At 31.6% G+C, this 13,616-nt stretch overlaps 2 protein-coding genes across 2 annotated transcripts; both read right to left on the minus strand.

Annotated features, from left to right (window-relative positions):
• Positions 1-233: 233 nt before the first annotated feature.
• On the minus strand, positions 234-2,471 carry LOC110658295 (beta-amyrin 28-monooxygenase). The gene is made up of 3 exons (XM_021815848.2): positions 1,398-2,471; positions 995-1,182; positions 234-762 (listed from the first exon to the last, which is right to left on the minus strand). The coding sequence occupies exons 1-3, from the start codon at positions 2,341-2,343 to the stop codon at positions 466-468; spliced, it is 1,431 nt and encodes a 476-aa protein (XP_021671540.2). The 5' UTR covers positions 2,344-2,471; the 3' UTR covers positions 234-465.
• A 4,523-nt stretch (positions 2,472-6,994) lies between these two features.
• On the minus strand, positions 6,995-8,999 carry LOC110658320 (beta-amyrin 28-monooxygenase). The gene is made up of 3 exons (XM_021815876.2): positions 7,973-8,999; positions 7,671-7,858; positions 6,995-7,558 (listed from the first exon to the last, which is right to left on the minus strand). The coding sequence occupies exons 1-3, from the start codon at positions 8,916-8,918 to the stop codon at positions 7,262-7,264; spliced, it is 1,431 nt and encodes a 476-aa protein (XP_021671568.2). The 5' UTR covers positions 8,919-8,999; the 3' UTR covers positions 6,995-7,261.
• Positions 9,000-13,616: the final 4,617 nt, after the last annotated feature.

Below are 13,616 nucleotides of genomic sequence, written 5' to 3' on the forward strand. Positions count from 1 at the left end.
TGCCACATTAGACTCCAAAAAATTTTTTTTAGAATTAGGTGAAACTACCTTAATTATGATAAAATAATATGTTTTAATAACAAAATTAAAATAGATAAAATTTTGTGATCATAATAAAATTTAATGCAAAATTCAATGGGAGAATATATCCAAAACTACAGTTGAAACTTATAATATGCTGAAAGGCTTTAACATGAATGAAAATATATATCCATACGTATGATATTGAAGAGTTACCAAAAGGCCACTATATATTTATTTTATGACATATAAAGAAAAGTTACAGAAAGACAATATCAAACTTTCAATTATTACAAGCACTACAGTATTACATAATTAAATGCCTGAAAATAAGGTTTCTTTGAGCATATCCGTCAACTAATGCATATTGGGAGCGGACTTGACTTGAAGGAGAATAAAGTTGAAACCCATGTGCTTTTTCTTATGGGTAATGACTTTTCCACTCTAGAGTGCTCGAAGGCGAACAGGAAGACCTTTTTCAGGGGTTGGCATCATGTCTCCAAAAATTTTTTCATTTGGAAATTCCAACTCCCATTTGAACCTTTTCATCACATTGTGGATAAATGTTAGAATTGCTAATCTAGCATACTCTTTTCCAGGGCACGTCCTAGGTCCTCCTCCAAAGGGTACAAATGTGTATGGTGGAATTGCCTTTTCATCATTATATCTTGATGGATCAAATATTTCAGGATTTGGGAAGTATTCTGGATTCTTGTTTGTTGTGCTCACTGTCCAATATATCTGCAGTATTTCAAGAAAATCCAAGATATTTATTAAGATATATAATAATCAAGTTCAATTTCAATCAAGCACGTTAACTCTTCATTTAAGTAATCAAGCAAAGCAACTCTTGTTGATTAATTCAGGTCATAAATAGTAGTTATTGATAAACTAATTCGTATTGGACAAGTAAACTCTTAACTTGATATGGAGTAAGTAAACATGAGAAGGAAATTGAGGCTGCAACATTTACCTTCCACCCCTTTGGAATGGTATAGCCTGCATATGTAAAGTCAGTTATAGCCTCTCTGAAAGTTCCTTGAAGTGGAGGTGTAAGTCTCATCACTTCATACACCACATTCCATGAGTACTTCATCTTCTGTATATCTTCCCATTGCAACAGCTCCCCATCCTTCTTTGCAGAGGCCACATCCATTTGCTCTGCAGGTTTAGTTTTTTCATGTCAGAAACTGTTAAAATAAGCTTTTGCGCAGGTCGCTTGCAAGACTCTGAGATTATAAGTTCAAATCCTAATGAAGTCGAATTAATTTAAAAAAAAAAAGAGAAAGAAAATTCACTGGCGAATTGGGTCAACTCCTTAAGATTTGCTAGTGCGGAAGAAGAAAACAAATGATAAGACAAGGAAAGAAATTTACCATCAAGAATCTTTTTGTATATATCAGGTCTCTTGCCAACATATTTCATGAAGAAAGTAATCGCAGTAGCGACGGTGCTATATCCTGCAGTTAGTAAACCCATCATCTTGTCTGAAATCTCGGCCTCCGGCATGTGTGTGCCGGAAGGATCAGTGGCGACGATCATATGCGAAAGTATGTCTTGCATAGGTGCTCCTGATGTGGATATGGCATCTCTTTTCTCCTTAACTACTGAGGTCAACTCCTTGCGGATTGCAGCCGCAGCTTTTTTGGCTCTGTAGAAGATGGTTCCAGGGAAATTCAAAGTGAAAGAATGCATCCCTACAGTTATGTCATCAAAGTTGCTCACAAGCCTTGCAATCCTCTCAGGATCATCAGTGCCCAAGAAGAAGCGACAAGCCAGGGACAAAGTTAATGTCTTAGCAAGAGGAGAGACCTTGACAGTGTCTTTTCCCTCCCAATAGCTTTGCATTTGTTGCTGTGTGATGGAGTCCATTTTCCCCAAGTATCTCACCAAGGCCTCCGGCTTCAAGAATGCCGGTGATCGGAGAATTTTAGCCTCATTTTCGCTTGGGGCAGGAGCTTTAGCTTGGTAGGAACGAAAGAGCTTCTGCATGGAATGAGGACGAAACACAGTAAAAAGCTTCTGCTCGTTGGAGAAGAGAAATTTATGTCCATTAGGACCGCATATGACAGCAGTTTTCTCCCCAAGAATCTTGGTCTTGAAGATGTCAGGAGAGTATTTCTTCATCCTTTTGAAGACAAAGTTTTCCGGCTTGCCAAACAAGAACTCAATTGTTTCACCCATGATTGGCCATCCCATACTCCCTGGAGGGAGGTTTTTGGCACCACCAAACTGACGCTTAAATGCAAAGACAAGAAAATAAGCAAGAAAGGCAATAATAAGAGCGATGAATAATATGGAAGGTGTGAGAAAGAATTCCATGGTTAATCACTAGCGAGCAATTTAATTGAAGATATGAATTAGAGAATTATGGTATGAGTTCAAGAGGTGTGGGGAGATTGGTTTATATAGGGAGCAGAAGACTAGTTTAAATCCTGGGAAGACCTCATATTGCATGGCAATAGCATATATAATTTTCATAGTATGCAATTTGAGTTGTTCAATTCTTTTTATATTCTGCCATGTTCATACCTGTTTATTTATTTGACTAAGTATATATTATTTATTTTTTTAGGGATTTTTTTTTTTTAGAATCTTAAGATGTTTTCCTACACATAAAATTCGTTTTAAGTCGATGATTAATTTTAACTATCGTGTAAACAAAGTAAAGGAAAAAATTTTCTGCCAGATAGATATACACAATGAGAGAATAAAAAATAAGTGGAATTTTTTTGTTTCTTAGTGCGTGGGACTGGTGTCCTCCACAATCCCACATTACTTGCAGAGAGTGTGTATAGGATACGGAGTTTGACATGTATAGAAAAGAAAAAAAAAAAAATCCGTCAAAGATAATTCATTTGCATTTGTCAAGAAATTTTTTGTATAGATAGACTTAATTTATGAATTTAGGACACAAGATATATGATAAAATCTACTTATTAAATATATAAGTCTCATGATAAATCAAATTTAAATAAAAATTTTCTATTTATAAGACTTATTTTACGTAATCTAAGTTTGGTCTAGACAAATAGGGAAGAATTTTAGAGGCAAAGTTAATGGGAGAATAAACTGATAGCTAACTTAAATTATATAATTTCACATGTAGATTTCACAAATTAATGATTATAAATTTAAAAAAAAGAAAATGCAAGTATATACGAAGCTATCATGAGCTCTTTTACAAAGTCTTGATTGATAAAACAAGGTTATAATAATTTTTTGAGTTTGATTTGATCCATCAAAGCTAAAATAAGAGAATATGAGCCCATTTCATATTCTATTAGAGTTATTATTGAAAAAAATATAATTAATTATAATTAATTATTCGATTTTAATCGATTGTAAAATTATATTTTTAATAAATACCAAATATAATAATAATATTTAGTTAATATTATTAAAATATAGTTTTATGCTTACCATTTACTATTTCATATGCAATATTTGACCAAATATATTCTATAATAATTTATTTAGTCTCTTGGCCTTGATTGGTAGGAGATGAAGTCATGATGAGCAACTCAAGTATCACAGGACAAGATCAAAAGTCACCCCAATAAGAACTTGGAATATCTTTGCTAACAATATTATAGATATTTAATTAAATGCAATTAATTATTTTAATTAGAATTTTAATTAATTTATGTAGCATTAGGTAGAATTATAGGTCATAATAGCTGGTGAGTGATGTGAGATGGTTTACCAAAGGAAAATATACTAGGGGAGAGTATTATATACTAGGGCAGAGTATTATTTGACTAATTCCATGGAAATATAATCTAGATGGTCTTCAACTTGAAGTCTTGTATAAGTGGAGGTTCATGTGCATATATATAGACTTGATCAAGCAAATCATGCTTATGGTTCTGCTTATTTTTAATTACAAATTGGACTAACCTTAATTTTCTCTATTTTTCGAAGTCTGCTTATTTTTAATTACAAATTGGACTAATTAACCTTAATTTTCCCTATTTTTTGAAGTTTCAATTTTTTGACTTTTGCATAACAGACAAGAAAGCATTAAATAAATTTTCATCTTGCCTATAAAAAAAAATTGAATTAACAATGAATCTTGGAATTGCCTTAGGATGGGAGATTTGTATATTAGAAGAGAGTGTTATTGATTATATTGAGTTTTAGTGTATCTTGAAAATTTTTTATACTAGAAGAAGTCGTCTATGTTCAAATTTTGTTTATAAAAAAGATTATTTTTAATATTTATTTATATAATTCAATTTTAAAACCAATCACAGATTAGTAATTTGGTAAATAATTAACTAAGGATAATATCAAATTTATGAAAGTTTGTGTTTTATTAGTGGGATTTTTTGCTGCAAACACAGACATTTGAGTATTAAATTACTAACCTAATAGCTCTCTAATAGCATATTTATGCCTTATTATTACTATTTAATTTACAAATCTATGCTTTCATTTTGTTATGAGTAAGGAGGTGATTAGGCTTGTTTTAATTGTGTGAACTGTGTATGAATTATTTTTTTGATACTTCAAAAATTTTAAAATAATAAGATTGTTAAAATTTGAAATCTTAACCTGTTGCACGAATGATGTTAATATAAAATTTTTTTGATTCGATTCGTCGATTTTAAATAGAATTCCACCAAAAAATGTTGTCATTTCACATTCTCTCTATCGAAATTCCCATAGACTTGAACAAACTCAATCAATTCAATCCCATATCAGCAAGCCAACATCAAATTAACAAAAATTTAACAAATTGCCAGCATCAAATTCACAAAATTTCAATGTCTTCTGCGAGCTCATTGGATGCCAGGCAAGGTGTTTAAAAGGGAAGGGAGGGTCAATACATTTCCACAAGATAGGATACATGGTTTTATAAAGGACACATGATTGTGGGAGCTTAGGTTCCAATAAGATGTAGATTAGCCTTTGCACAGAAGTAAACAAAGGATGAGAATGTGAAGTTTGCTTTATACAGAGATTGTGCGGCCAATAGGGGCAATTGTTAAGGCAAATGAAGGAAGTGAGCAGAGACGGGAGAGGATGAGGAGAGAGAGAAAGAAAGGGTGGTTTAATATTTTCATGAGGAGAGAGAGAAAGAAAGGGTGAGCATCAAGTGGAACCATTTCTAACTATTTTTTATAGGTTATTATTGACATGACAAATTTCTATTTAATTGTTATAATTTTCATGAATTTAAGTGGTTACTAGGTTAATCTTAAATAATATGGATGTGCAAATATATATTTAATTAAATAATTTTAGTGATAATTATTATCATGATTTGATAAAATTTAAAATTATTGCTTCACTAATATAGATTTCATTTTCATCGTCTCAGTTAAGGGACCTATAAGATAAAAATCAAATGAGTTTGAGGTACCGAGTCAGGGGTTTTGGTGAGAACTCTTTGATGCTCAAATTAGATAGATAGTATACTAACAGTAATAGAGAGTAACCCTTATTCCTCCCTAACTAGTCCTATTTATATGGAGAATGACGGAGCATATTTCTTAATATATTCTAGAAAATATTTCAGATGTATTCACTAATTAAAAGGGTATATTATTTTAGGTGATTATTTTATATTATATCAATGATAAACTAATTAAGTTATCACATATGACCTATTGTTGTGAAATTAACAGTCTTCTAAATTTAAATGTTGTAATAATATTCTTTATTGTCAAAAAAGCTAATTGTTGCAAAAAAATATTAAATTCTCACTAATGATTGGTATAAACATGGCCACCGGTTTGATCTAGAGGAAACCTACAGTTCAGGATTGAAAAGGGAAATAAATCAGAAACGAACCGGCTTTCGGTGATTCCAGCAAGTTTTGGTTCAAGATAATTCAAGGTTAGGTTTGGTCCAGTTTAGTGGTAGTTTTAGACATTTGGTTTCTTTTTAGCTTAAAACACAATTTCAACTCAAAGTTCAATTTAGTTTATTTTTAATTTTTTATTTAAATTAATTCAAAAATTTTAATTTAAACTTAATTTAATACAAAAAATAAGAAAATAAAAAATTGAGTTCATTAATTTTTGGACTTAAATTAAGAAATCAACAAAATTAACTCAAATATTAAGAAATTAAATTTTTTATTTTTTATTTAAAGAAATTAAGAAATTTAGTTATAAATTTTAATTTTTGAGTTAAATTGAATTTAAATTAAATTTTTTAAATTAATTTTAAAAAAATAAAATAGACTAAATTAAATTTTCTTGATAAGTATTGGGATGAAATTAAACACTTTGTCATCCCCTTTTTAGTATTTTAGTCATGTTCGGTCCATGTGACACATTCCTGCATATATGACCTCCCCTTTTATTTTAAATGTGGTTCAAACTGCGGGTTCCAATTCAGGGATGGGAGGAGGGCCAAATCGGCCCTATATAAGGTTAAAGGGCTGGTTCGAGCCATTATTCATTAATTAGGATCAATTTTAGATATAAATGACAACGGATAGAGTATTCATAAAAATCATTTTATTTAAATTTAAATTTAATTAACATTTTTAATACTTAAAGAAGTTCAAAATCTTATTAAAATTCATATTAATTATTTGATTTAAATCTGATTATTATTATTAACAGAATAATATTAGAACCTGATTATAAGTTTTGTATATTTTAATTAATAATTTATATAAAATATATTTTATTAATAATTTTTATTTTAAAATTTTAATAATTTTATAAAAATATTTAAATAAATTCAGGTAAATATTTAATAATTTTATAATTATAAAAAAATATATTTTATAATTAATTAATTAATTATTTATTTATATGAATAAATTTAAATTCGATAACATCAGTTCCGTTTCAAATTTAATTATATACTGTGTAATTTTTTTAAAAAGATTCGATTGAATGGAGTATGCAAAAATGCTGCCTATTATCATTTCTAATTTCAAATTTGCTCAGAATCCAAGTAAGAGCGATTTAGGACCTGAAAAGGCCACTCATACAGAAGACTTCCTGAATTTCTGCCATGTTGGCCAAGTAAGATTTCGCTTTTAGAGATTTTTGGTAATTACCACTTGGGACATAAAATCGTGGAGTCAAAATTACACTTCACGACTTCAATCACATAACCAAGAAAAGGTAAAAGCTCCCTTAATTTTTTTTTTATTACTAATGAGTTCTAATTTAATAATATTAAAACTATTTTGAACATAAATTTATAAATTCAAATCTCGATTGAAATTTCTTTTTTTTTAATAAAAAAAAAAATTATAGACACTGGGTTTCTAGTGTGGTAAAAGGCGAATTGGAAGACCCATTTCAGGGGTAGGCATCATATCACCAATAATCTTTTCCTTGGAAGAAAGTACCTCCCATTTAAACCTCTTGACCACATTGTGCACAAAGGTCAAAATTGCTAACCGAGCATACTCTTTTCCTGGGCACATTCGAGGTCCACCTCCAAATGGAACAAATGTGAATGGAGGAAATGCTTTCTCATCCTCGTATCTTGATGGGTTAAATCTTTCAGGATCTGGGAAGTACTCTGAGTTCTTGTTTGTTGTACTTACAGTCCAATATACCTTCAAATGTCAACCAAATAAAACTTCAATAATGTGAATTTAGTATACTAATTTACGAAAACTGACATATGATACTATGAAAGCGGATGCATTCAAGCAAATGAAGTGTTACCTTCCATCCCTTGGGAATAGTGTACCCAGCATATGTAAAATCAGTCAAGGCCTCTCTGAAAGTTCCTTGGAGTGGAGGTGTGAGCCTCATCACCTCATGCAATACGTTCCAGGAGTATTTCATCTTCTGAATGTCATCCCACTCCAGCAGCTTACCTGCCTCTTTAGCTGCTGAAACCTCCTTTTGCTCTGGATTTCACAATATAGTAATTGATTAGCTAGCACCTAGCACTAGCAGTACTTAAAAGAAAGTGATCAAGGATACAAAAAGAAAAAAAAAAAAAACAGAGTGAAGATTTTTACCAGCTAGGACCTTAGCATAAATGTCAGGCCTCTCTCCTACATATTTCATGAAGAAAGTCATTGCAGTAGCCACTGTACTGTATCCTGCAACTAGCAAACCCATAATCTTGTCAGCAATCTCTGCCTCTGGCATGTGTTTACCAGAAGGGTCAGTGGCCACAATCATGTGGGAAAGTATGTCCTGCATCGGAGCTCCTGTGGCAATCGCTGCCTTCTTCTCACCAATTACTGTTTTAAGCTCCTTTCTGATTGCAGCTGCAGCCCTGCTAGCTCTGTGAAAAATGGTTCCAGGGAAATTTACGGGAATAGAATGCATACCCAGGGTTATATCATCAAAATTGCTAACAAGCTTAGCTATACGCTCGTGGTCATCTGTGCCCAAGAAAAATCGACAGGCAAGAGATAGAGTTAGAGTCTTCGCAAGAGGAAAGGCCTTGACTTTATCTTTACCCTCCCAATAAGTTTGCATTTGCTGCTGCGTGATGGAGTCCATTTTACCCAAGTACCTCACAAGCGCCTCAGGCTTCAAGAAACCTGGAGAACGTAGCATTTTGGACTCTGCTTCACGAGAAATCTGAACAGGGGCAGCTGCAGCAGCTTTGTACGAGCGAAAGAGCTTCTGCATAGAATGAGGACGAAATGCAGTGAAAAGCTTCTGCTCATTGGAGAAGAGAAATTTGTGTCCATTAGGGCCACATATGACGGCTGTTTCCTCTCCAAGAATCTTTGTCTTGAAAATATCGGGAGAGTACTTCTTCATCCTGTCAAAAACAAACTTTTCTGGCTTGCCAAACAAGAACTCCAGAGTTTCCCCCGCTAATGGCCATCCCAAGCTCCCTGGCGGCAGGTTCTTGGCATCTCTGGATTGGCGCTTGAAAGCAAAGAGACCAACGGCAAGTGTGAGAACCACGGGAGCTAAAAATAAGAAAAGGAAGGTGATCTCCATGGCTGTTGGTGCTATACAGTATAGCTTCAATTGTTGTAAATTTAACGGTTGTAAAGATGTGAAATTTGGTAAGGAATGCAGTGGGTGGTTAAGTATATGTCAAATTAAGGGACCCTTAAAAGTCCAATTTTTAATGATTTCTCTTGGCTGATACTGTAATTAGAACGCCCATAGCCTTCAACTTTGAATTTTACAGGTATGCATTTGAGATAATTAAATAAAGACTATTTCGATTTTCTGTTTTATGGAGTTGACGATTAGAAAATGACAATATTTAATTTAGGTAACATTTGGAAAATTATGCTCAGTTTGAAATTGTTTAATAATTGAAAGCACATCATTCATTGATAATTTCTCCTCTAATTCTTTATATTAAAAGAAAAAAAAAAAAAAAAACTCTTCTCAGTGCTTAATGCCAAATGCTAATGTTTTGTTAGGTGCGCACATAAGATAATAAGTCTGCCTTTTAATTTAAATGAAAATTCAAATTTGAATGGGAACTAATCTTCTACTAGACAAGCTCCACTAAAAGCCCTATCTAATTTTTACTGACAAAATGCCATTTTTTTGTTAGGCAAGCTAAATCAAAATCATTGGTATCTCTTTTAATTTGGGTAAAAATGTAAGTTTAATTAATTTTAAATAAATAAATATAACATGGGAGTAGGTGAAGGATGGGCTCCATGGGATGTCAACTTTGCACATTAACCTAACTTCTGAGAAGGCAGTAGCGGAGGACTAATTAAAACAAAAATTAAAGTTATAAGCTTACATTCCACTAATTTGAAATATCAAATTAATTTTATTCATGGCCATCAAATTTTAATTTACATTAATAATGTAAAACCCCCATACTAAGTAATTTATACATTCTACTGTTCCGGTAACTAGTGTTTATCCAGACAGTCAGGATGTTTAGAACTATATTTATGCCATCTAGAAAAGTCATAAATAAAAATTAATAGAAATTATATGAAGGTGAAATGAAAATAAGAAAAATAAAGCATAATCAATTAAATAAGCCGAGGTCTCCGCGATGGGTGACTGAACCGGAAAGTAACTGTGAGCTCAGTTGCTACCCTAAATTAGTGTGGGACCTTGTGACACCCCAACCTAAGGATAATTGCGAAGCTAATGGTAATGTGAAAACCACAGAAAAGAATAGAGAGCAAGCTTAAATAATTGAATCAGAGTTCAGGAAGTAACTCAGTATTATTAGAAAAATTATTCAGATCGATAAGAGGCAATATGACAATTCACCTTTAGAGGTGACTCTTGGCCTAAATGTCCATTAAAATGTAGGAAATTAAAATTATAAAAAATAGATTTAAATTGAAGAGGTGTATGAAAGGAAAGAATAAGGAAAAAGATAAATTTAATTTTAATGTGAATTATGACATCATCTATTATGTAAGCATGACATAATAAAATTATAATTTTAAATTTACATAAATGTGGGAATAATTATGCATAAATAGAGACAAAAAAAAATTAAAAAGGGAAAAAATTTTCTTTCTTCTTCCTTGCCGTCTCTTTCTCTCTCTCATGTTCTCTCTCAACATTTCACCATCCCTTAATTAGACTTTGGTAAGAAGAATTGAAGAGAGAATTTCAAGAAATAAGTAGAGATTAAGAAGATTGAAAAGCTTCATATAAGATAAGTCTCTTTCTCCTAAGTTAAATTAATTATTACTTATGGAAATGATGTGAGCAAGTAGAAATTAACTGTAAAATTGAAAAATTATGTATGTTGGGAAGAGATGAAATTTCGGCTAGCCATGAAATTCTAGGGTTTTGAGGTGTTTCAATTTAATTAAACATGAATTTGATCTTGTTGAGAGTAGTAGACATGATTGAGATAATTAGTATGCATGATTGGTGATAATTGGAAAAATTAGGGTTTATGGTGATTAGGGTTTTGAGAGAAATTAGGAATTTTTAAGAATTGATGACCAATTGATGTTTTGATGCTTAATTTTGGTCATTTGGTGTGCTTATAATTGTGAATTGATGATTGGAATTGAGATAAGTCATGAATGTTGAAATGTTGAATTTTGGACTAATGAGTCCAGCTAGGTTAAAAGACCATAAGTTGAATTGTGTTGCTCCAATTGGTGTGATGCAAATTGGAGATGAAGTTAGAGTCATAATGCTACATTTTTTATGGGAAAATCTTGCCCAAAAACTGACCATAAGTTGGTCTAAAATTAAGTTAAATCCGAAATTAGTACCTTGTTTCTGGGCAGAATTGATTAAATGAATAGTATATGTTCAAATGATCATAACTTTGTGTAGAGAGGTCCAAATGACCTGATTTGTGAACCATTGGAAAGCTTAGACATAGTAGAACAACTTTTATGAAGAATAAAAACCCAAATTCTGACCATAATCTAGTCAAATTGCTATCAAAATTAGGTCACCAAAACTGTCAGAATCAAAATTTGCCCAGAAAATCTGAAAATGACAATTCAGCCAGTTATGGTAAAAATGTCATAACTTGAGTTACAAAACTTTAAATGGAGTGATTCAAAAAGAGATTAAAAGTAGACAAATTAAGAAACAACTTTGATGAAGAAAGTTTAGCCAAATTTCCACTGTAGATTGGTCAAATAGAATAGTAAACCTAAGTGACTAAATATGAAATTTTAGAATTTCATCTAATAGGCCTTGAATTGTAATTATTAACCAATTCCAATAAATTTGTGACCCAAATGTGGTATGATCACGTGTTTAGAGATGGTATACCAATTAATTATGAAAAAGTCAAAATTTTGCATGAACAGTAATATGAATAGTAACAACAATATTATCAAATACAAAGAACTCAACCCTTATAAGAACTTATAAGTAAAATTTGGTATGCAAAATTTAATGGTTGGATTAATTAGTAGAAATGAATTGGATGAATATTGAAACACTTTAAATTATGTGTTTTAGTTAGAAAGGAGCCCTCTAAAGAAGAAGAAAAAGTGGACTAAGTCAAGGCAACATAAGAGGTTTGTGCACAATAAACTTAAATTCTTTGTTTTCTACTTAAAATTTCTTGAAATAAATATTGTGAATAATTTTGATTGTTATGGCTTTAAAAATTTTATTTCAAAAATAGTGTGTTGCCTACTTTGTAAATGAAAAATTGGAATGAAATATGATTTGTGAATTGTATAAAATATTTGAATAAAATAATTTTTATTGGGTTTTGAATTCACACTTGGCATGGCAAATCTATTGTGTTCCTCCTCCATCTATGGAGTTGAGATTGATTATATTTTTCCCTCTCTGGCTTACCATTTTGAGGTTGAGATCGGATGAGTATTCATATAGTTAGTTAGCCACCTTTCTCATTAATTTCTGTTAGTGAGGTTGTAGATTGCTTTGTCATAGTGTACGACACGACATTGATAGTGAAATTTTATGTCATGACCTAAGTTGTGTATTTATTGGCAACACTATTGTTTGTCATTTGTTTTGATAAATTGTTGTGAAAAATCTTGACTTCAACTTGAGAACTGTGGTTGTGAAAATTTTTAAATTTCTGTTATTAATGAATGATTATATTTTTTTTGTGACTTTTAAATTTATTGTTGTACACCACTGAGTAAAATTTACTCAGCGATAGCTTTTTCTTGCTGTCACAAATAGGGAGAAAGATAAAGCAGCAGAGTGAGCTACTATAGCTGCAAGGAACATATTTTGAGATCTTTTATAAGTATAATATTTACACCCTTGTACATTCCTTTTTGATGTAAAATATTTGTACATATGTATCTATAGAACTAGTTAAGCAGTTGTATAGTCAAAATTGTAATAATATTATTTTATTCTCTTTTTCTTGAATTGAGATTTTATTATGTGAAATGATCTACACTCAATGCTATTAAGTTTGCTTGAATTTGTGTTGATTAACTTGAATTGTATTGACCATAAATGGAGTTGTGGGTATTATATGCATATTTGAAGTGTTTTAACAGATTTTGAAGAACTGCTTTCTCAATTTATAGTTGGCATTCTGCCAAAATTTCTGTAAAATTTTGAAATCTCAAATTAATCAAAATTTGAGTTCATAACATAAACCTCAATTAAAGGTTTTTAATAATTATTCAAAATTACCTACTATTTTAAAATGGCTGGAAATTGGTTTAAAATATCTTGTAGTATATTTAATGGTTTATCGGTAAGTAAAGTTCGATAATTCATTAGGTATACTATGAGATCATATTATGCCTTACAGATGGGTAGGGTGTGACATGTTTAGTGGTATCAGAGCATTGTATTGAAATGAGTTTTGAACTATAAATTGAAATATTTCCTTGACTAGTACAATTGCTCAAGTGTCCTTAAATGATACATATGACGCATTTACATCATGAATATGAACTAATGGGGATAATTCTCCTTGTGTTGGTTACTAGGGAGTAGAATTTTGTAAATTGAAATGGAAGAAGGGGTCGCTCAGTCGAGCAATCAGTTAAGGCTGAGGCACAAGAGGAAGCCCCAGCTCTTTAAAATGTTAGTGGGTCAGCTACACTAGCTCCACCCATGCTGCAGTTTCTTGCTCAGTTTGCTTAGCAAATGACTGCTTTATTCCAACAGATGGCTGGAAACATGCTACCACAAGCCCCAGCCCAAGCACCAGTAGTGCAACCGTAGCCTCCAGCTAGGCAATACGATAAATTGATGAAATATGGGGCTACTAAGTTT

Source organism: Hevea brasiliensis, chromosome 17, assembly GCF_030052815.1.
Source record: "Hevea brasiliensis isolate MT/VB/25A 57/8 chromosome 17, ASM3005281v1, whole genome shotgun sequence".
Classification (NCBI taxonomy): Eukaryota; Viridiplantae; Streptophyta; class Magnoliopsida; order Malpighiales; family Euphorbiaceae; genus Hevea; species Hevea brasiliensis.